Here is a 22,372-nt window from a genome sequence, read left to right as displayed (position 1 = left end):
CATTAGGGAAAAGTGATTTCATTTTGCTGATATAAGGCATGATAACGGATGCATGTATTTATTATTGGTGGAGTGTCTGCTCATGCTTGTTTTCATTTGTTCAAACTTCTTTGAACTGATTTAATGATGGCTCTATGGCATTTATACGGCTTTTTTAAAGGATTTAATATGTTAGAAGATGTAATTACCGGTAAGTTAAAATTAAGACAAAAAGCCTATTCCATCATTTCGTGTCGCAACAATTCACACCAACTACTACAGAGTATTTATACAGCTGAAATTTACTTTTCAATGGAAAGTTGATTTTTCACTTGGCTAGTATATTTGTTGCTTTTGGTAGAAATTTTGATGGATATCTGATTCCTTCTGTGTAAATTCCAGCTAATAAAACATAAACACATTTGTTCTAGAAATTGGAAGTTTATTTGTGCTCCAGAACAGCGACTAAACAGACTCTTGGTGTGAGATTCCTTCATATGGAACCTTGACTAAAATAAGGTTTTCACAATAAATATCATTCTGGTGTATCTGAGATGGTAAAATACAAGTAATGTACTCCATCGGGACTAAAATAAACAGCTTATTCAACTGTTGCAAAATTATTATTAGTTTATAGGAGACAGTCACAACTCAACGTTCATTTGAAGCCCTGCCCGCCTCAAAAGATAAAATTACCTAAACTGTGTTAACTGCACCAGATGAATTTGTGATTTAATATATACATAAGGTGTTTTGAGGGGTGTGCTTTGTGGTTCATGACATTTTGAGGCGGTTTTGACTTAGTCAAGAGGTAGTCGAGTGTGTATTAACAATTTAATTTACAGTTCAGAATTCAAATTCAATGTCTACAACAGAATGCACATGACGCACACAGAGCCAGGAAAGCAAGTTCAGTTCTCCAGATATTTGTGCGTGTGAAAATACCAATGTTACCTGTCAGAACCGGTCACAAAGGCACAATTTAGCTTCATTTCAAGTCATTTCATTTCATTTTCTAACCGCTTAAGCCGTTATCGGGTCGCGGGCCAAGCTGGAGCCAATCCCAGCGGTCAATGGGCGAGAGGCGGGGGACACCCTGGACAAGCCGCCAGTCCATCGCAGGGCAACACAGAGACGGACAATCAGCCACACACACACTCACACCTACGGACAATTTAGCGTCACCAATCAGCCTAGGCTGCATGTCTTTGGTGGTGGGAGGAAGCCGGAGAACCCGGAGAGAACCCACGCAGACACGGGGAGAACATGCAAACTCCTCACAGAATGGCCACAAGTCGGAGACGAACCTGCGACCATCTCGCTGTGAGGCAACAGTGCTTTCATTTCAAGTCATGTTGTTTAAACATTAAAAAATAAATAAATAAAATATTGCAGTTTTTCCACATCTGCAGATTATCATTTTTTTTTCGAGTATTGCACAATCCCAAACGTAGTTAAAAGAGGATTTTTTTAGAGTTAAGGATTCAAGATATCATATTTGATCACATGATGTGGAGAACTAAATATTGATTCACCTGGCTCCAAACCTCCAGTTAGGACCTTACAAAGTGAATAGCATGGGTAAGCTTACATCGAGAGATAATTGGAGTACATATGGTCATGCAAGGAAGAAAATGAGGTGAAGTGACATTAACTTTTAACTGGAAGAATACAACTGTTCAAATCTAGGATTTGATTGACAGAAATATACAGTCTACTATTTCATACCCAGTTCATATCTATGCAGTAAATATCAACGGAGGACTACGTAATGAGACACGGACGGTTCAGTAATAGTTTTGCCAGTCCACACACACTCTGCTGTTCTTTGACGTGTAGTAAGGCAGGGGGTGGGGAAAGAGAGGTAAAGACCCAAGGCGTTTTACAAAGTCCTCGTCCACAGTTTGCGGTAAAATGCTGGGCATTTATATATATATACATATATATTATTACTTTTTTTTATCCAACACTCAAAATCATCATGGCAATGCAGCATCATTAGAATAGCATCATTGTGTAACATGGATTGGCATCTGTATCCCTTTATTTGGCTTAAGATGGTTAATATACAATCTTCATATCATACATCAGCATTGTCGTGGACAGCCGTTCAGTCTACATCCGCGAATGTTGTTCAAACTGAAGCCATTCAAGGTAGTCGCAACCATAGACGTCCAGTCATTGGCTTTCAAAGTGATGGCTGATCTCCAGGGGTTTGTGCTTCACAAAAACAGTCATCTAATACACAACAACGGAGTAATAAAGCTACAGTGTTATTAACACCAATCACTTAATAGGCATTATGCTTGAATATTTCAAATAAAAAAACAGCTCTTTAAATTTCCTGTATGAGTATTGAAAGAGAGAGGATATATATAACTACAAGTCCAGAACTGTACAGTCGAGAATTTAAAGAACAGTTAATATTTACAAGAGAGGAAGTAGACCCTCGCAAAGATAAGAAAAGTTATGTACGTAAGCAAGATGGTAGATAGAGTTTATTATATTTCATCATTTATACATCACAAACTGTTACTTGTGACTTATTACATGTTATGGAATATTAATAATAATCATAATTAATGGCAACAAAAGGACACAATGGCTGAATTGTACAGTGCACTTCCGCTTTAAATCAACTGAACTGAATGAGGCCGAGGTGGTTTTGGTGCTTTGAGGCAATTCTCTTGTGTCATATGAAGCCTATTTAATCTCCAGTCATGTTATAATCACCAGAAACGCAAAGACACTTATGGTCCACCCAGATAATTTCAAGAATTTCAAGCAGATAAAGATAAAGGAAAACTTTTTTTTCTTTTTTTAATTCCAATATATCTAAATTTATATACACAGCAGATAGATATATTTTGATCAACGTCTCACACGAGTGGGAAGGAATTTCTTCATGGCATTAGACTATGGGTATTTACAAGTTTCTGTCTGTTGGGAAATGTTGCTGTTGAGCCGTTTAAACTCTGTTTGTATTCCATAGAGAACAGACTTCTATCACAGGGGATTGTGCAGATGCAAATATTTAAGTCACTGCAATGAAAAAAAGAAGCCGATTAAAAAGGGTAAAAGAAAAGTGCAGTTGTTTCTTCTTTAAGTAATTCAATGTAATTTGGACTAACTTTTACACCAAGCTGCATGCTAATAACACCGACTCCCCACCCAGAGAATGAAAAAACAATAAATAAAATAAATACATTTTTGTAAACCTTGCCAACTGTAAAACATGAAACAGTTAACAAAAACATCCAGTTCAGTCATTTTTGTTGTTCTGGGAGCCACAAGAAACAAAACTAGATACTTGTATTTATACACACATAATCAAGTTCCTCGTCTGTTTTTGAAATAATAAGCACAGTCTCATAATCAATGAGGCAAAGCCTCATATTAGCAAAAGGCAACATTAAACACCTGTCTACTGTTATAACTCAGGTGTGAGCAGCTCTTTTAATCGACAATCGGTCGAGCACATTTCTTAAAGTGCTCTCCTGTTCAAACTTGTGACGATAGTATAATGTCACTCAGTACAGCATTGGTTAGATGCCGGCGACGTAACACTGACCGAAAACTACAATGCTACACATTACAATCCACAAATAGTTTGATGTACAGCAAACCAACAGTACTGTGCAACTCATCTCAACATAGGCCAAAAAACCCTTTTTTGGAAACCTCTGCCTCGACTGATTGTACGCTCAAGTGACCACATGACGCAAAAAAAACGGCAGGTAAACCTGAGTACTGTTCTGGAAGTGGTTTATTTTTCTTCTGATGATCGTATTCTATTTCTATTCAGGCATTGATAAGATCTACTATGCGGTTTTGAGCTCTACACTCAACATGAGATACATTTCACAGTTTGCTTTCAAGTCCCCGGATGCGTGTGTGTGCCCCCCCACCCCTACCTCCCGCACACGACCCCTGCTTTATGTTGTCAACAAGCAAACTCCTCAAAGTTGCCTAGAGTCGGGTGACGAGGTAACGTGTTCGCCGTGAATCCGAGACTGTCCGATTGACTCCTGAGGGTGTCACAGGTGCTCTGCAAAACAGAGGGGAGGGAAGGAGGGAAGACGAGTTCAACCGGATTAGGGGATGGGTGATGAAAGGAGTGAGGATGATGATGATGGTGATGGTGACGTAAGGAAAGAAAATGACCCACAGAAAAGACACAAACAATGCAAGGCAAAGACAAATTGAGTAAACAGAAAAAAATGAGGTTGATCATTATTAATGTATCAGACACAGTGATACGATTTATAACGATGACAATAAATGTTAGTAACAAATGTGGGGAACGATTAGGTGATGAATGAAAGGAGGGAGAAGAGAAAGAAAGACATCATATTTTAGTCCTGTTTTTCTTTTACACTGGCATGTTCAATTCTTCTATTTACTGGAGTGGAGACATCCACATGGGCGCATCTCCTTGCGTGTTCCTCGCTACGAGTAGATAACTGCTGACATGTGGATAACAAGCACTGCCAGTCCCGCTGGCAGAACGGCTATTTCAGCAGACAAAGAACCATTTGTATTTTGTGCAAACTCACTGCATGCGCAGGACCTGTGGTAACATCACAAAGCAATGCATCGAGTGATGTTATCTGGCGTGAGCCTCAAACGTAGCGCCAATAAATGGAGCACTGTGCTGCAGGGGAACAAAGAGCTCTCGTGTGGCTTCACGATTTGAACATAAATGCATGAGAGTCTGTTTTCTCAGGAGTGCTGGACTTTCTCCTATGGGAAAGAAAGCATTATTATTCAGCAGGGTTTTTTGTTTTAATTTTTTTTGCATAGTGCAGAAAGTCAAACATTTATGCTTGCTTAGAGAAACCAACCAACTCATGTCTTCCTTTGAAACACCAAAACTAACACACAACCAGATATTAAAATGCCCAAATGCATTTAGGCAATAACCCGTCTGTTGACTGTCTACCAAAGCCGACGAAATCATCTGCAACGACTGAGGAAATGATGTATGAAATGGTATAAAGTATGAAAGAGAGCGACAGCATGGGAGGGAGTATCTATTATCAACGGGGTTTGCTACCTGGGGGCATGATTAGGCGTGACACCAAGGCTGGTTGGATTCTCTGGAAACTCCTGGAATAGACATGATGAAAAGAAAGATGGATGAGGGTGACTGAAATGAAAATAAAACACAATGCAAAAGCCAATAGTTAAACTACAAGAAAAACGCGTCTTTTTTTTTTTTAACCCTCTGGGTGTTTAAAATAAAAAAAATCTAACAAGCTGGGAAAACAAAGAGACATGTAAACTAAACTATAGATATTACTAAATGCATTACTTTATTACTGGGTTGTTTGAGTGGTGAAGAGACAAAGGGCCAGATAAAATGTGGTTATTGAAAATGTTGAAAAGAATTACAAATGGATGACACAAATGGGCAAGAATACAGAAGATGTTCTACATAAGTAAAATCAGCCCACTAAATCAATGCTTCCTCTTCTGCCATACTTTGAATGATAAAAAACGGATCCCCCAAAAAACAATGCTGCACCCCCCCCCCTTCTCATCAGTGTTGAAACCAATTACTGAACCAAAGGCAACCAAGCATGCAAGAACACAGCCGACATGCAGAGACAAACCCGTGACTTTTTCGTCATGTTCAAAACAAAGAGAACGTTTGTTTTTTCATACGTTGAAAAAATGCTCTGAAAAAGTATTTCTGCTCAAACAAAGAATAAGAAGACGCATTTCCAATCATCTGTCAGTAAGACTGGTATTCTATTTTCAGACAAAAGTAGTGTTTTACTTTTAAGGTATTGGATTAGCTATATTCTGTAAAACGTTTTGTTCTGCTCTAGCCTCCAGATTGTTCACATCCTGTTAGAGAAATATTAGGACTAGTGTTTCAGAATAGCTTTAGATGTTAAGAAAAAAACGCATCAAGCCTGAGCATACAACATTTTCCTTCTTATATCCATGAATAATTACTTAGCTGCGCTGTACAAAGCTAACAAAATAGTCTGCAGACAAAGTGAATGCACCTGTAAGCCACTCCAAACTGCTGGAATGTGCAGAATGTTGTGATGGGCAGGATAGAAATGTTCACTTTAGTTTTCAGTTTGATGATAAAATGGATTTTATAGCCTGGAAGGCTTTGAAAATGAGTTGATCATGAAGGGTTAATGGAATCCCCAGGCCTCACAATTCTGTTCTGCTTTCAACTTATTCTTTCAACACTCATAAAATTGTTGATCGTCATTCTTTTTGTATCTTAGTCTACTGCTGGGAGTCCTTTAGAAAGGTATGCAACCTCCTGATGTCCCCACCACAGAACAAGACCTCTAGAGAATGAAGATCAACTCTGACGGTGTCCTCAACTAGTCACCCCCCACCCCATCCTCCAGATAGTGAGAAGAGGAGAGGTCAACCAAACCATTCATTCATTTCATTCAATCAGAGAGGCTAGAATTACCAGATTGTCGCTCTGACAACGCTGGGGCCGTTTCTTCCGTGTGAAGTAGTTCAAAACCTTATCCTTAAACACCTAAATGCAAAAACAGCAGATACACATTAGACACCAGCGGGACACATTGCAGTCAGAGAGCATTACCACTGTAAGTACATTTATATTTCATAGCAAGGGGACATAGTTAATAATGCTAGAAGCAGCTTAGCATAGGAACTGGGAACAGGAAGTATTTCTGTTGTATTTGTACTGCATAATATGTGTTGGATTACTTCTTAGTGGAACCAGTTCTCATGCAAACAAGTCTTTACTTTACTATTTATGCAAAGCTAAGATAACTGGCTAATTGCAGCTTTATATTTATATATATATTTTAAAATAACTTCTTTCAAATATGGGAAATATATTGAACGATTTTATAAAGTATAAAATCTAGAATCACTTGACCTCATATAGGTAGTCAAATATTTCCAGTATAGTTAACACGCTGGCTCCGATAAACAGCCCCATCTGACCTCCAATGTCACCTAGAAAAAGAAATGAACAAGCATGAACAGATGACGGGCGAAACAGTTCCCTTTGCTGTTGCTTCACATTCACGTCTCTCAGCGTAATCGAGACAGAATTGTCGAAGTCCAGCACCAACTTCTCCTCAGACCCAACCCGACTGCCCTTCCAAGAGGATCAGATTATGAAATTGTGCTCACGGCGTTTCACAAATTCAAAGATTAACCTCAATGCCCCAGGTTAGAGACGGTGAAATGAGCGACAGCAGCTGATACCAGAGGCCAATCACATTGAGCCTAAAAACCGTGAGAATCTTACCAAGAAGACCTGCGATCTCATAAGCTTTCTTCTGCTCAATCTTCTCATAGTTCAGGGCTTCAAAGAAGATGTCCAAGACCAGTATGTTTTCTCTGGGGAGAGGAGAGACAAAGCGCACGTCCAAGAGAGTTTTATTTCTGATGATCATATAGTATATAAAATGATGTATCCCACTTCCTGTGTGAGTATCTTTCATTGTTGTTATATTGAAGGTGAACGATGGAGACCCAAAGGCATGCTATGCAACAGTATACCAACCCATCAACAGAAATTACATCTGAATAACTGACTACTACCAAACAGTACTTACCCAATATATTGCTCAGTTTTGTTGAATTTCTTAGCCAGATATTTAGCAGATGCCTTACTGGGGATCTTAACCATGGACAGCTCCTTGCCATAGCGAGTCATATTGCAGGGGGTCTGACACACACAGTAATCGTTGTCTTTCTCTACCAAAAAGTCTGTGAATGATCAAAGTGGTTTAAAAAATATAGAAATCACTGCGGAGAATCAAACAAACCTGCATACAGAGGCTCTCAGTTTCCGCTAAAATAATCTCTTCACACAACAGGAAAAACTACATCCGCTGCCATCGTTCACTTTCCATGAAAGCAATTTATGAAGCTATAATGCAGAAGATAAAAAAAAAGGCTCTGTTGGTTTCATTCGAAGCACAGACACATCACAAATCCTGATAATGAAATTCTCCAACAATAATTTTGCTCTATAATTCTGCTTCATGTGAGAGTAAAGCAATTTTGAATTAAAGCTATAGAGGTACCATATAAATGATGGAATAGTCGCACGGCTCTACTGCTGAACACTTGGTTGAATTCAGAGATTAATGTGCAACTATCACATTAACATTTGATAATCATGCAGTAAAATGCGCCGGCTCACCTAAAGCTGGGTCAGCACAGTCTTTATACTGCTCAGGAGTGCAAACAGCGGAGGATCCTGTTTGGAATATTGCAAAAGTGAGTACAATTACACGTGAAAAAAACCAAGCTGTGTTTATTGGACAGGACTTTCTGAAATCCTACCAGGCATGTGGACCATCCGGCAGTTGCAGTTGTCTAACAGGTAACGAGTTTCACAGTCAATGCGGCAGGCGGTGATGCTGTATGTGGAGAAGTAGTCAGAGTCTATGGGAGTCGACTTGCAATCTCCCCAAGGAGGAGGGAGGTACTGAAGCTGAAACCGCAAACAGCACATGTTTTCCCTCAGTACGTCTGCACACAGGATTACGACAAATACGATCAATGCAAGACCGGCACAGCAGGAGGACAGGAGAGGACAACGAGCCCACAAAACCCATACGCTACAAAAATCAAAAGGAAAAATACAGGGGCGCTTAAATGAAAATGTGCACTGAGACGATATTGGTGCAAAATGTCCAGTCACACGAACAGTGTTGCTTATGTAGCAGCAAGCAGACACCATGCAGAACATTACGGATGCAGGTCTAGTCCCTGGTAGGAAGCAGGGTACCATGGGAATAGAGGCAAGCTTAAGATACATCCCTAAAATATGTAGTTTCAGACAGGACACCACAATCAATGGACAAATGTTGCAACCCTGAAAACAGAGTTCGGAACAATAAACAGTTTTTGAATGAACAAATACATGAATTGGATTGAATCCAACAGTCATTAAACAGAGCTTTAAACCTATTTTACAGCAAGTATGCAATAAATAAATGATTTGTATTAATACGCTACTGTCCAGAGGCTATAAATGTAGATTTTTATTGTCAATTAACTCTTATTTTCTTATCTGAACCTGTGAGAGGTTATGACTCGGACTGCATGGCCCTGTGAATTTAACAATGAGGCGTAGCTGTAAAGGAGTAGCTTTCCAGTCTCATTAGAGATAAAACTCTCATTAAAGGTCAAGAGCATGCATGAGAAAGTCAGGGAGTTTTATATGAAGCCACTAATGAGGAATACTGAATGCATGAATTTTAAGGTTTTGGTTCATACTAAATATAACCTGAGCCCATGGGTTGAATAACTGCAGCAATGCACTTGTGTGTGTGCATGCATGCATGTGGGAGTGTGTGTGTGCGTCATCTGTTGAGAACTCCCTCAAACACTCATTTTTTGTACCAGACACTAACTTTTAAGGACCATTTGGACACGCAGTTCCTCCACCAAAGGCTTCTTGATATTACTGTTGTCAAATCAAGGCTCATTGAAATCTCCACCGGCTCTAACCGGGCTCACTCTGACAATCTGCTGGTCATTTAGTCGATAAAAAAAGTGAGGGAGAAAGGGAGGGAGGGAATTTCATTTAAGGGGTGGCTTAAACTGGGAAACATGATTAATCCTTTATTGAGCTCAGAATAAGGCCCGTTAGACTTGCGATAAATCCCTAGTGCCATAAACTGATGCATCAGGGGTAAACAAATACCCAATAAATGACATTGTCTGGACCCTCAAGATGGCATTAAAAACGAGGGTTCCATTGGCTCGCCCCGAGAACAGAAAGAAATGTCAACAGAACTGTGCATGGCAGCGAAAGGGTAAAGCTGAGTTTGAAGAAAATACAGAGTTAATGGCCTAAAGCTGGAATGAAACACATCAGCTGCTCTTTACCGGCATCTACAATATAACACAGAGGAAACTATGGCGACAGGGACGGACAGCAGACGGTGCATGTTTGTTGCTTCAGCCACACAGAGGGAGGAGCAGAAGGATCCATTCCTTAGGGAGGGGGGGGGCAGATGAAAGTGAAAAACTTAATGATGGGTGTAGTTGTTTAATAATACAATTCCCATGGCATGCAGCAAGCCTAGACAGTCAGTCATACACTACCCTCTGCTCTTGGGTGGAAACGAACGTTTGGAAGCCGGGGGCGACCCCAAAGCCCAGCTCATGGACGAAAGGAGGCTCTGACTGAGTGTGAAGCTGCACCTTTATGCCGGCCTCATAGGATGTCTCATCTAAGGCGAGGGGGGGGGGGGGGGGGGGTGAGGGAACACAGCCCACGTCATTATCAAAAATAAAAGAAGAAGAAGAGCGGCAGCATAACAAGGGAGAGACAGTGGTCAAAGGAGCCTTCAGACAGAAAGACCGCCGTCAGCAAAACAGTGGAGCAGCTCCAGCTCCCAGCAGTGCGTGAGGACTGGCGGGTTGTCATTCCGCCATTCTCTCCTTCTACTCAGGCTGGATGGCCCAATGTTTCCCAACTGCAACATTTGTCATTTTTGTGGTGTCCAAGTGTCTGTTTTACCAGACCCAACGCTGCCTCGATCATCCCATGCTATTCTGCTAAAACAGGGCTGGGTCATTTATCTCATGCTCATGAACTCACCGAGGCCATTAGACTAAAGGAGCAAAATCATTCAAATTAGGCCTGACAAGTATCCATTACTTCAGGACTTCGCAGTGGCTAATTATGTGGTAGAGATTTTAATCATCCTGGAGCACAATGCAAAAAATACACTTGATCACAGAGCTAATCATTGCAATTTGTTTTGTTGCAGGAGCACCATTGTCCTTTGAATTACAATGATATTTCCCTGCGTGCCATCATGTTTTTCTTTGTCTTGCTAGCATCAACTATCATTAAATTTAGCAAGACCTCGCACACAGGATTTCTAATAGATTATTTTGTCATCCCTGACTAACGGCAGAGAAGCAAAGATGAAACACGGTTTCTCTGTCGCTATATCAAGTTTATAGTAGGACTTTTAGATCTCGGAGGGTCATCATTCTCACCTAACGGCACAAACTTGAAATCAGGATGGCAGGTACGCTAGGCATTCTCTAAATGTTTCAAGATGGAAAACATGCTGACAATGTCAACATCCCCCCCCCACAAAAACAAAATCATGCAGTGCAGCTACTTTAGTGAGTCTTAAAGGAGTTTCATATTGGTTGAATGTTGAAAACAGACAAAATCTGTCTCAATATTTGATGTTGTACAAACACCTCATTTTTTATCCACAAATAATTGATGAGAGGTATTGTAACATATTGCACTGCATTGCATTGCATTGCATTGTATTACACTGCATTGTACTGCATTGCATTGTACTGGATTGTATTGCATTGCATTGTATTGCACTGCATGGTACTGCATTGCGTTGCATTGTACTGGATTGTATTGCATTACATTGCATTGTATTGCATTGCATTGTACTGCATTGCATTGTACTGCATTGCATTGCACTGCATTGCACTGCATTGCACTGCATTGCATTGTACTGGATTGTATTGCATTGCATTGTACTGCATTGTATTGCATTGTACTGCATTGCATTGTATTGTATTGCATTGTACTGGATTGTATTGTTCCCCTCACAGTTCTTCTCTGTCTACACTTTGAAGCTGGTGCACAAGACAATTCAAACCAGCATTCAAATAAGGAGTATTTATTCTTCACATGATAAAAGTGGTGACGGCTCAGTACAAAAACTACAAAGACACTATGAGCTGCCAGAGAGTTTCACATGCTGTGATAGTTTCTTTTTTGCAACCAATAACAGCTTGTATACTTAAATTCAATTATTGCATGACCCTGATCTGTCAATATGCCTTGTCTGCTATACTCGTATACTTGCTCTGTTTCACACATCAAGAAAAACTGAGCGCTTGCGCGCGTAAGCCTTATCCGTAGCAAAAGCTACGTCAATGATGCGATGTTGCTCCTGGCTCTGTTACACAGAGGTCATGGGCACTGGCCGGTGTGGATTTGGGGTAAAAACACAGCAGGAAGCGGCGCAGAAACGATCACGGTCGGAAGGGAGGAGGCGGAACATTCGGTACCAGTTGCTGCTGACATGACACAAAAGTTTGAAAACCAGGGGCCACACCAAATCCCAGTTGGTCAATGAAGGGTGGCTCATCTTGGCTGTGGATCTGAACCTTGATGCCTGCTTCATAGGACGTCTCATCTGTGGATACAGCACGCCAGAAAATGTAACAAAAGGATATGGCGACCTGCGGCACTGATGGTTAGTGCTTCTAAACGCCATGTTGATCAGAGATAGCGTGTTGGCCCAGCGTTCAACAGATTTACAGCTAATCATTTAGTACAGGCTATGTATGTACTTTATGAATGTTCTGGGCCGTAAATTGAATGTCAATGAATCCCTTTCATTAGACCTGTCAATTAGAGACATGGAGAAACATAGCAAGATTAGATATGTAGACATTTAGAGGCTAAGTGAAGCAGGGAACCTTGGAAAATGTTGGGATGACAGAAATGACAATGGAGTAGAGGTACAGTGGGAGGATTTCCAGAATAAGCCAAAAAGAACGAGACTTTCACAAAAGGTTTGTCTGTACAAGTCAAAACGTTTCAGAGAAAGGTTGCGCTGACCTGTCTCTCCCCAAACAGGCAGGTATTCATCCTGTTGAATATCCAGCATGATCTCTAAGCCATTCCCAGTGCCGCCTTTCAGCGTCGTCAACAAAGGGTTGCCATCTAATCCCGAGTTGAATGTGTAGCATTTTCCGTAGCGCGTGTAAATCTGTGAAGAGCAAAGGAAAAAAAGAGAAGAAGAAGGAAGAGCGTGAGTGAAAAGCTGAACCCGCTCCATTGTGCTGTGGTAAACTGCACGAGATGCACGCCAGCCTCTCGTGCAGGAATCGTTGCAGAGGTTCTGTGATTACCAGAGAAAGCAGCATGGACTTAAAAAGAAACGGCACCTGACTCTGATTTGAGAAATAAATGACCTTTTCTAAGTAGCAGCAGTGTAGCAATCAATCTTTATCCAATTCCCCCCCCCCCAGAGTATGTTAGAGGGTTAGGATTGTAGTAGTTTGCCGTCATTACATCTTAAGCATCTGAGGCAGAAGCTTTCCAAACACACAAACAAACTGTAAATTGGCTTCGTAAAAGACATTTGTGTATTTCAACTTAGTGAACCTCGGCAGCACTTACGGCCTGTTGTTTCATCACTGCAGTAGCTTCGCTCACAGTGAGAACCCGTCTGTTCTAAGTAACTGAATCAATCTGAATTCCTCTTCCTTCAACATTCACAACTGGTAGATCGACCTTTTAAAAAAAATATATATTTCCCTTTGATTTGGTAAAAGTGTCTATCCACAGCTAATTCGGTCAAAAAACGAATTAATCTTGTCTGGAAATGGAAGAGTTTCAGATATTGGGCCAAACTTTGAACATAGTCCAAGGAAGCTTCCAATCGAATCGAACATACACAAATTTGAGACAGGAACATGAAAATTCAAAAACTGCTTGCTATGTAATAAATATGAAAAACTGCATTTCATACACATAAATTTAAAGTTGTGCAGTTTTAAAAATATCAATTCAGTTCAAATTATACTGATGAAATCCAGTAGACAAAATCCAAACTTTATAGTGCAAGATATAAAAATCTAGGTCAAAATTGCCAATTCTCTATTTTTTTTTGAAAACGGAGACAAAATGATGTTTTGTCACTGACGTTAAACCTGCATTTATGACAGTACATTTCTCAATATACACAAAGTAAACCAAGCAAACAAAATCAGAAACTAATTAGAAACAGCGACATTTATCAAGAGCTTGAATATAGGTTAATCAGACACACACACACTAGCCAAACACACACACACACACACACACACACACACAGTCCAAACGATGCAAAAAATTCAGTGGCACTTTTAACTGGTTACATGGTAAATCTAATGTTTAATTCAAAATGAAATTGTTACCTTACTTTTGGTTGCCTCCATATTATAAATTTGGTAAATAGAGCACCATTAATGATTACAGTCATCCTGACAAGATATTGTGTGTGCTGTTGTGATGTTTTTCTGGCTCGCCCAACAATTTGGTTGTCAATGTCTTTCTTCATCACATTTGCCAAAGAAATTTCTGCTTGAGACAATAAGGTGAGGCTGCCGTAAGAGGCTTGCTGGCAAAAATTCAACCCCCACCCCCCCCGCCCGCCCGCGCCAAAGCTGATGTCAAGAGAACATAATGAGTGATTGATGCCAGAGTGACCAGCTGCAGCTCAGACCGAAAAGACATTGCTTCTGTTCTCTGCCGGCTGGAAAATGTGGTCTACAAATTACTATGCCGTGTTTTTAAAACAATGTGCAAATTTAAGTTGCGATAAAACCAGAATTCCTTATGTTATTAAAGATGTAAATGTAAATACCCATGAAGGCTTTGAAGAATTTTAACTCTCTACCCAAAAAAATCTGAAGTGATTATTGCAAAACAGGGATGACATTGGCAGCTGATATATTATAGCTTCATACGTGCCCCAAGCTGAGTTGAGGGTGACATAGGTACATTTCTTATGCTCATATCTGTAAAGGTGAGGGGTTAAGTTTGCAAAGACATGTGTGGGTCATCCTGCAATAGTCTGTTCTGTTGAAACCTCTCGTCTGCAGCCTTTTTAAATATCATTGCACGTTATCAGCTGCTAGTTTGAAGGTATTATCATTCAGGCACCTATGGGTTGCAACATCATCGATTTCCCACAAGCAGCTTCATTGCATGCTTATAAATTATTGGCTGTAAGGGCTACTGAGCCGCAGCTGAAATCAAGACCATTTAGCTCCCTCTCCTCTCCATATTTTAAATTATAGAAGCCAAAATTATGATGTTGTTTGAATTATTGATGCTGGGATTTGTCTTTCTTAACACTGTTAAAACAAAACCGGGTTTTTATTATAACCAAACGAGAAACCACAAAACAAACACAGAAGTCCCTGATGAAGCGATGACGCCGATTTTACTTTCATCTATGTTTTCTTGAAAAAAATGTTTCCCTTTGATGCAAAAAGGCTAAGAGCTAAAAACAGAACAGGCTCATTTAAAGATGTGAAGCATCAACACCAAAAAGATCCCTGAGAGATTGCCCGCTTCCATGAATTATTAATACACCTTGCAAGGAACATTCAGATCCACGAACAGAAGCCATCATTCTTTCCGTACATACGGTGCTGAAGTTTTTGAAGGTGCAGTTTTCCCCTCGGAACCTGCACTCCAGCAGCATGTCCTCCAACTGGTGACCGAGGCGTCCCATCATCTCCGTGGTGTTGATGTGGTGACCGGGGCGCGGGCTGTAATTTCTGAAGTCCAGCAGCCTCAGAAGACTCTTTTTGTGGCTGTCTTTAAGGATGGACAGGCTGCTCTCCATGACAGTGTGATTGGGATACATGAGGTCCAACCAGTAGCCGCTGTGATACAGGTCATCCTTGGTCAGACTCGAGACTCGAAACACATTTTTGTTGCAGAAAGTAACAGCCGGGAAGGACATGTTGTGGGCCCATACCATGTAGATCTTTGTGATAGCCGGGTAGGACAGCAGATAAAGGATTCGATTCAAGGACCAGGTGATGAGGAGGCCGACGCAAACAAAGAAGGCCATGACCCAGATGAACCGCTGCAGTTTTGACTTGTCTGATGAGAAAACAAACTTCAAACCGTGGATCTTGGTCCTCGTTATAAAGTCCACTGTGATCTCTTTCAACGGTTTGAAGCCGGAATCCGTATTTTTGTGAGGCGTCTCTTGGGCATCCTTTTGTCTGTGTGAACGGAAAGTGGCTGATTCAGACGCGCGTGCTTCAACCATAACTGCTTGTTGTCAATACAGATAAGTATCAAATGCTCTTTATTCGTAGTCCCTCCTTGATATCCAAGAAATATGGAAGAGCTTTCTTTACATCATCTCCAGGCTTTTTTTTTTTTTATCCCAAATTCCAGGACGTCCAAACAAACAGCTGTCCCAGTGTTCAAGGCTTCCGAATTGTCTGCGGTGAAGATCTCAACAATAAGAACTGAACTCCTGAAAGGAGGTGAAATGGATTTACATAATGATTCCTTTATGAGGACGAACAGCCGGATCACTGACAAAAACTATCAAGCGTGACTACCTGCAGTCCATCAATGGATAAATGGACATGATAATTGCAAATGTACGCGAGCGACGACTTCACTCCCGGAGCTAATCACTTTGAAAATCCAGAGCGGCTTACCCCTGTTGCTCAGATTTTTCACGTCAGCATCTCTCTCTCTTCAGTAACAGACAATACTTGCAGATTTTGCCGGCTTCTCTCTTTGTGCAGTAGCTGCCCAAAAGCCAACTCCTCCCTTTTTCCACGGATGAGGAGATGCTTTTTAGTCTGTTGACTTGCAGTCTGCAGAAAGAAATATAAAACGCGCTGCTCCCCTACACACACGACTGGAGAGTGAGGTGGAGCCAGTGGAGGAAACTGTTTTCCTTTGGTGATGAAGTAGATCTCCAATGATTATAGCAACGAGGAGAGGGAGGTATTAATCGAAGCAGAAATAACTGTAATGTAAATTCCGCCACATAAAAAAACCTAAAATGTATTTAGATTTTATTTTAATTAATATTCAAGAATCTGCAAATCAATACTTCTATTTAATGATAACTGGGAAGCAGTTGCATATTTCAGAAAAATAATTGAAAAACACCTCTAAAATGTGTTAGAATTATCCACATCACAGTGTGCAGTTGTCTTCAGCCGGTATCAAATGTTATTTTACAAATGCAGTGTAATGAGTTCTGACATCCTGCTGCATGCAGGAGGAGGTCCAGCTGCTAATGAAGGTGTTTTGATGCATGTATTAGACTAACAGAGAATTGTAGCTGAGAGAATGCTCAACTCTCTATATTTGCTTAAATGTTTTCCGTTGAGAATTACCCAAATTACTTGCATGGTTATTAGAAATGTTTGCTAAAACTAAAAAAAAAAAAAACTAAATACTGTAAATGTTGCATTAATGTGTGTACTTGTGTATAATAGACCAAATGGCTGGACTTAAATAATTAAAATGAAATCATTTTATCAAATAAATATATTCATCATCATCATCATCATTCACCCAGTATAAATACAACAGAGAATGTTGGAAATGGCTTTTGCTATAATGCAGAAATATAAAAAGATGCCAGATCTAAACTGTCAGGTCTGAACTGATGATTGTGTTTAAATAGCCACACACACAATGTTATAAACCTAATGGGGATCTACAAAAAGAGATCTTTAAATAATTTAAATAATTAAATAATGCCACCTTACCGGAGTAACAGCCGACTGCCTGATTGAATAGCTGCATTGATTTCCTTTCTACTTGGGTTCCTTGGAAACATGGCAGTAGATATGAAGCAAAATGAAGTGCAGAGTTTAACGCGTGAGCCGAGTTGGTCTATGCGGTCTCAATGGAGGCAAAAAGCTCTTCTGGTCTTGTCAACGAAATGTCCCTCGTCAGCAGTTTGGTCAAAAGGTCAATTTCAATTTCATTAGTCCCAGCTCCAGAGGTTACACAGGCAATGGATGACAATCATCGTCGTTACCATCTTTAACACTGACTAGCTGTAATCTGAGCCTCTTTCAATTTGGTATTTATAAGGTACCTATTATTCAACATTTACTACGACTCATAAACTCTTTAATTGTACTTTTTTTGGTTCATGCTTTTGAGTGATGGCCTATGTTTGTGTATCTATGTGTATATTTCCTGATGTATTGTCTAATTCTAAGCCATCATCACTGAAGCTGAACCCATCAGTCATTTCATTTATTAGTTGATTTGGGGGCAAAAGTTGCAGAAACTCTGTATGTACTGTAGGCTGAAGGAAGCAGACTTTATGTAAACATCTGCACAACCATGTGTAAATAACAAAGAAAAAAAACACTCACATTAACTGCTCATAAAGTCAGCAGAGCAATAGCTGCCTGTTAAAAACCAGCAGACATGTCGCGACAGCAAGCAAAACTGGCTTTTACTTGGAGTCACATGCGAGTCCACCTGCTGTATACAAGTCTGACTCTTTGTCCCCTTTTAGCTCTATTTTTGGTCTCCATCTGTTTCTTACGCTGAATGCTCATCACTATGTTTGTCTGTTGGGGTAGACGGAGCATGGAGCCGAGTCTGCTCCAAACAGCTGCCTGCTCCGGCTGGAAACCAGCGATGAAGGCAGGGAGAGTAAGGCTGAGACATTGTATTCAGATCAGGGAAAATGTCACACGAACGCAGTCGGACGGTTACAAAAACTGATTGGTGCAAATGTAAGTTTAAGTATGGGACCAGCTGACATGCTGAGGAATAGATTAAAGTATGAGGCAGGAGTTCTGTATTTACCCTGCATCTTTTTTTTTGGGGGGGGGGGGGACTTTCTTAACACTCCTGTTATGCTCAGACTTCATTCAATGTTTATCATTCAAAGAATAACAGTTCACGTTTTTTTCCTGACTTTTCATAATTTGGTGGGTACACTTGATAAAGTATAAAATTATCATGATGGTATTTTCTCAATGTGCTGAACACATATTGCACCCAGTGGTGTTCTTCTCGTCTAGGGTTTGAGCCCAAGCTGTTTTAACTGTGTAAAACTTGCCTCTGTGTGAGACCTACTATACTCACACCAATGAATGTATCTAGAATGTTCTGCAGTAGCTCAGTTCATTGAGTTACTTTGTTTCCACCGTAGTGACGATCAAACGGCTCAAAGGGCTCCATGACTCTCCTGCAACATTGTTTCCTCTCATTGTTCCTTTACGTCCTACTTCAATCATAAGGATGGATCTTTCTCTCTTCCAGAACAGATGTGTCTCCATCTTCAGATCTTAAATGGAACATCTGCTCCAGAAGGTCATGGCAGTCCCAACTTTGTTGGTGTTCAGTTATTTGGAAGATGTTCAATGGGTGCTGCCATGCCAGTTTATAAAGTCAGTCACTAGAATTATACTTGAAAACTCAAATAAATTCTTAGAATTAACTAATTCTAAAGTTTGGCCTGATGGTGGCACTAGAGGACAGGTCAATGTTTCATTATCATCAAGGGGTTATTTATGTATTAAAAAAATAAGCAGTCCCTCAAACAAACACTTGGTCAACAATTTTTTATAAATCATTTTCTGCAGGCTAATATCCCTGGAGTCAGATTGACCCCAGGGATAAAACGGGTTAGTAATATTTGAGGATGAAGGGAAGGTAAAGATATTAGATTTTTTCCATGTCTAATATATGAAAAACAACAAAACTTCCAAAAGGTGTGTGCAGTGTTACAGACGTTGGCCACATAAAGCCGAGGGTTGATATGACTAACATATTTTTAAGATGTGCTTATTTGTGAAATCATAAAAAACATAATTATCTTAATAATTACAATTTCCCCACCAAAACTGTGCTGCAGTCATTTGAGAATATGAAATACTCCGGGCAAGAGTTGATGACATTTTATCTGTAAAATTGGCATCCTCTTTATTGAAAACACATTTGTCCAGCTCATACATTTCCATTGTTATCTTCCTGAGGATAGAGACACATTTCATCTTTATCGCAGTATCCAAGAAGGTGATTTAATGACTGTGGCGCATTAACATTCATCAAATTGAGACGGGCAGTTGAATGCTCCTTGGTGGTGAAATGTCTCTGCACACTTATTGCTCAGTTTTAGAGCGGCCCAGTCATCCTTAAGACAAGTCAGGGAATGGCACGAAGCATCTTCTTTCATGTCAAAGCCAATCTGAATCCCAGAGGTCTCATTAAAGGAGGAGCAGAGGTTTGACTGAGTAAAGAGGACAGCTCTTTCAAGGGCCAGTGAGAATGTTCAACACTGAATGAAATACGGGCATAAGACACACATCAGAAACACACACACAGAACACCGACAGACATGAATAAAGATTTAAACAATGAATAAAAGCCAAATCCAACTTTAGTGTGAACTTACTGTGGAGTAAAAACATCGAATGGACTAGTAGACAAATTAATAATAAAAAGAAAGTCCAGAGTAAGGTGTATACACACCACCTGCTAATTAATGCACATTTTAATGGAGACACGTTCGTGGTCATCATAGAGCACTGTATAAGCTTTCATTTGCATGACTGCATCTACTAAGGCACTAATGGGTTTCCTTATATGACTCCATAATTACTCCATATATTTATACAAAGTAAAGGAGTTGCATATGAATTAAGGTATTAATATTTTGCTCGGTGAGGGCCTCATACTGAGTTATAGTGCCAAGATCTCTGGATTTGGCAGATTTGACATTTGATCTTATTGATTCATTTTTAAATCATAATTAAATATGTGTCTATAGAGTCAAGACATTTGCAATCAGGGATGTCACTCTGGTGGACAGACGGCTTATTTAGTGAAGGGAGACATCTTGTGGTTTCCATCTAAATAAAACTAACCTCTTGTCTTGTAAAGCAACACAGCACCCTGCTCGGTATGCTGCTCAAGTAACGCAATAGCAGCAGGAATGGATTTTCAGCAGACTGGTTTACACATAAAAATAGCCCATACAAATTCATCAAAAGGGAAATACAGACAATCTGTACGAGTACGGCATTGTTTTTCATTAAGGGGCTATGTTTAGAATTTTTCTAGAATATTTTTTTTTTTTATCTTAAATTGCTGCATAATGTTCTGCAGGTTCCTGCTTATTGGAAATATGCAGTAATTTTAAACATGACAGAACCTGGGCAGAGTACCGTATATCCCAACCTTGCAGACCAGCAGGATGGCTGATGCATTCTGCATCAATACAAAACAGATGCTGCAAGCTACTCCTGCCATTTGCTGCCTTGTTCCATCCCAGTCAGAGCTCTACCCCCACTTCTGCCCCCCCCCAAAAAAAATATATATACTAACTAGTGTGCCGTCACTCAAGCTTTCAGTCAGCAGTCTGCAGTCAGACTTTGATAAACTCACTCCTCAAATGTCTTCACCGGTGCTTTCATTTGCAAGGATAATCTTCGTCTTTTTTTTACATGTTTCCATCTCGTTCCTTCAGCCGGAGGCGTTTGGTATCTGTTCCTGAATCCATTTTGCCTTGTTGCCCGGAAATTAAGCAAAGTAAGCTCTTGACAGTGGCCCAAAAAACGTCATCCACCAAGAGTTTTCTTGTGTCGGGTGAAAATATTCTAAATTCAAATCATGCTCCTCAAAAATGTGCAATGCTCAACAGAATATCTCTTTCCAGAATTCAAGGAAACGTCATTACGGATTATAAATGTAAAGGATTTTTGTGTTTAACGGTCCATTACATCCAAAAATGATGTGCCATTTCCAACATGAATCATCGAGTCCAGGGGAATCTCAGTCTACTTGAGAGAAGATAAGGATTTTTGCACTTCAGAAGATGCAAGGCGAAACATTTATTGTCCAAGAGAGCAAGATATAGATCCCAGAGGCCATTAGGGGAAACAAAAGTGAATAAATGTGGGTGTGACAGGCAATCAAAAGGATTTGTGATGTGAAACCAGAAGTCTCTCTTCTCTGGACACAAAAAGATTAGATTAAAATGGTTAGCAATCTACAGCATAGCATAATGGCTGGTGTCCAGTATCTTCAGCTAACAAGCTTATTCACTAGACAGGTATTGTCAACCAGCATCTCTAATCTCTGCTATCCCTGGGATAGTATCTGCTCTGCAATGTGCAAGTCAGCAAAAAAAGCAACCGCTATGAATTCCTTCAATATTCCAGAGCTATTGATCAGTCTGCCAATACTGCACTTACAGTAAAAGTAGCTCCACTGACACTGAGAAATAAAACAAACACAGGCCTTTGCTGTTGGGCCTGTCGTGCACTCACCACTTCATAGCTGTTTATTTCCCTTTTTGCTCTATGGAGCTTTATTTGATCTCTCCCCTTTCTCCCCCATGCTCCAAGCAGCGCTGTAATTTTGGGCTCCTTCACGCACCTCTTCGCTTCATCTCTCTTAATGTGCATCGTAGAGTTGGCTCGACTCAAACAGGCCGAATCACAATGATGGTGTCAATCCTCTGTAGAGTCCCAGTCCCAGCTCAATCTAAGCACAGCTCAGCTTCTTCCTCCTCCTCCTCCTCTCTCGCTGCTTCCTATTTCCACTTTGTCTTTGCCCTTTCCTTTGACACTGGTCCACTTTCTTTTTTTCCCCATCTCTGAGGTGCTGCTCTTATGTCTCTTTTCTGATCTCCCACACTGTCTGCAGCCAGAAGGAATTAGAACCGCTCACCGATTATACTTCCCTTGCTCACCTTTCTCTTTTGTCTGACCTCCAGAGTCAACTTGAGTCTCCAGAGCATAATGCAGTGGGTGAAGTAAAACGTTCATTCGCTTTGTCCGGTACTGGATCGCGGGTCATGCTGGAGCCTATCCCAGCAGTGAATGGGCGAGAGAGGCG

General features: G+C 40.4%; 1 protein-coding gene across 1 annotated transcript; it reads right to left on the bottom strand.

The window, feature by feature from the left end:
- Window positions 1-3,948: 3,948 nt before the first annotated feature.
- asic1c (acid-sensing (proton-gated) ion channel 1c) lies at window positions 3,949-15,794 on the bottom strand. Its single transcript, XM_068748873.1, has 11 exons — window positions 15,159-15,794; window positions 12,578-12,728; window positions 12,022-12,149; window positions 8,293-8,443; window positions 8,150-8,206; window positions 7,557-7,710; window positions 7,247-7,338; window positions 6,869-6,948; window positions 6,428-6,499; window positions 5,036-5,088; window positions 3,949-4,027 (listed from the first exon to the last, which is right to left on the bottom strand). The coding sequence occupies exons 1-11, from the start codon at window positions 15,792-15,794 to the stop codon at window positions 3,949-3,951; spliced, it is 1,653 nt and encodes a 550-aa protein (XP_068604974.1).
- Between the last annotated feature and the right edge of the window lie 6,578 nt (window positions 15,795-22,372).

The sequence above is a fragment of the Brachionichthys hirsutus genome, chromosome 15, assembly GCF_040956055.1.
Source record: "Brachionichthys hirsutus isolate HB-005 chromosome 15, CSIRO-AGI_Bhir_v1, whole genome shotgun sequence".
Lineage (NCBI taxonomy): Eukaryota > Metazoa > Chordata > Actinopteri > Lophiiformes > Brachionichthyidae > Brachionichthys > Brachionichthys hirsutus.
This window is presented reverse-complemented; position numbering and strand designations above follow the sequence as displayed.

Bases quoted from the DNA above. Each gene is read 5' to 3' on its own strand.
- asic1c (XM_068748873.1), bottom strand. From the start codon at position 15,794: ATGGTTGAAGCACGCGCGTCTGAATCAGCCACTTTCCGTTCACACAGA. The intron at 8,444-12,021 runs GTACCGAATGTT...TTGCGGTTTCAG, and splicing joins TGTCATGTCAGCAGCAACTG to CTTCAGTACCTCCCTCCTCC. The intron at 5,089-6,427 runs GTAATTCTAGCC...TGTCTATTCCAG, and splicing joins GTTGTCAGAGCGACAATCTG to GAGTTTCCAGAGAATCCAAC.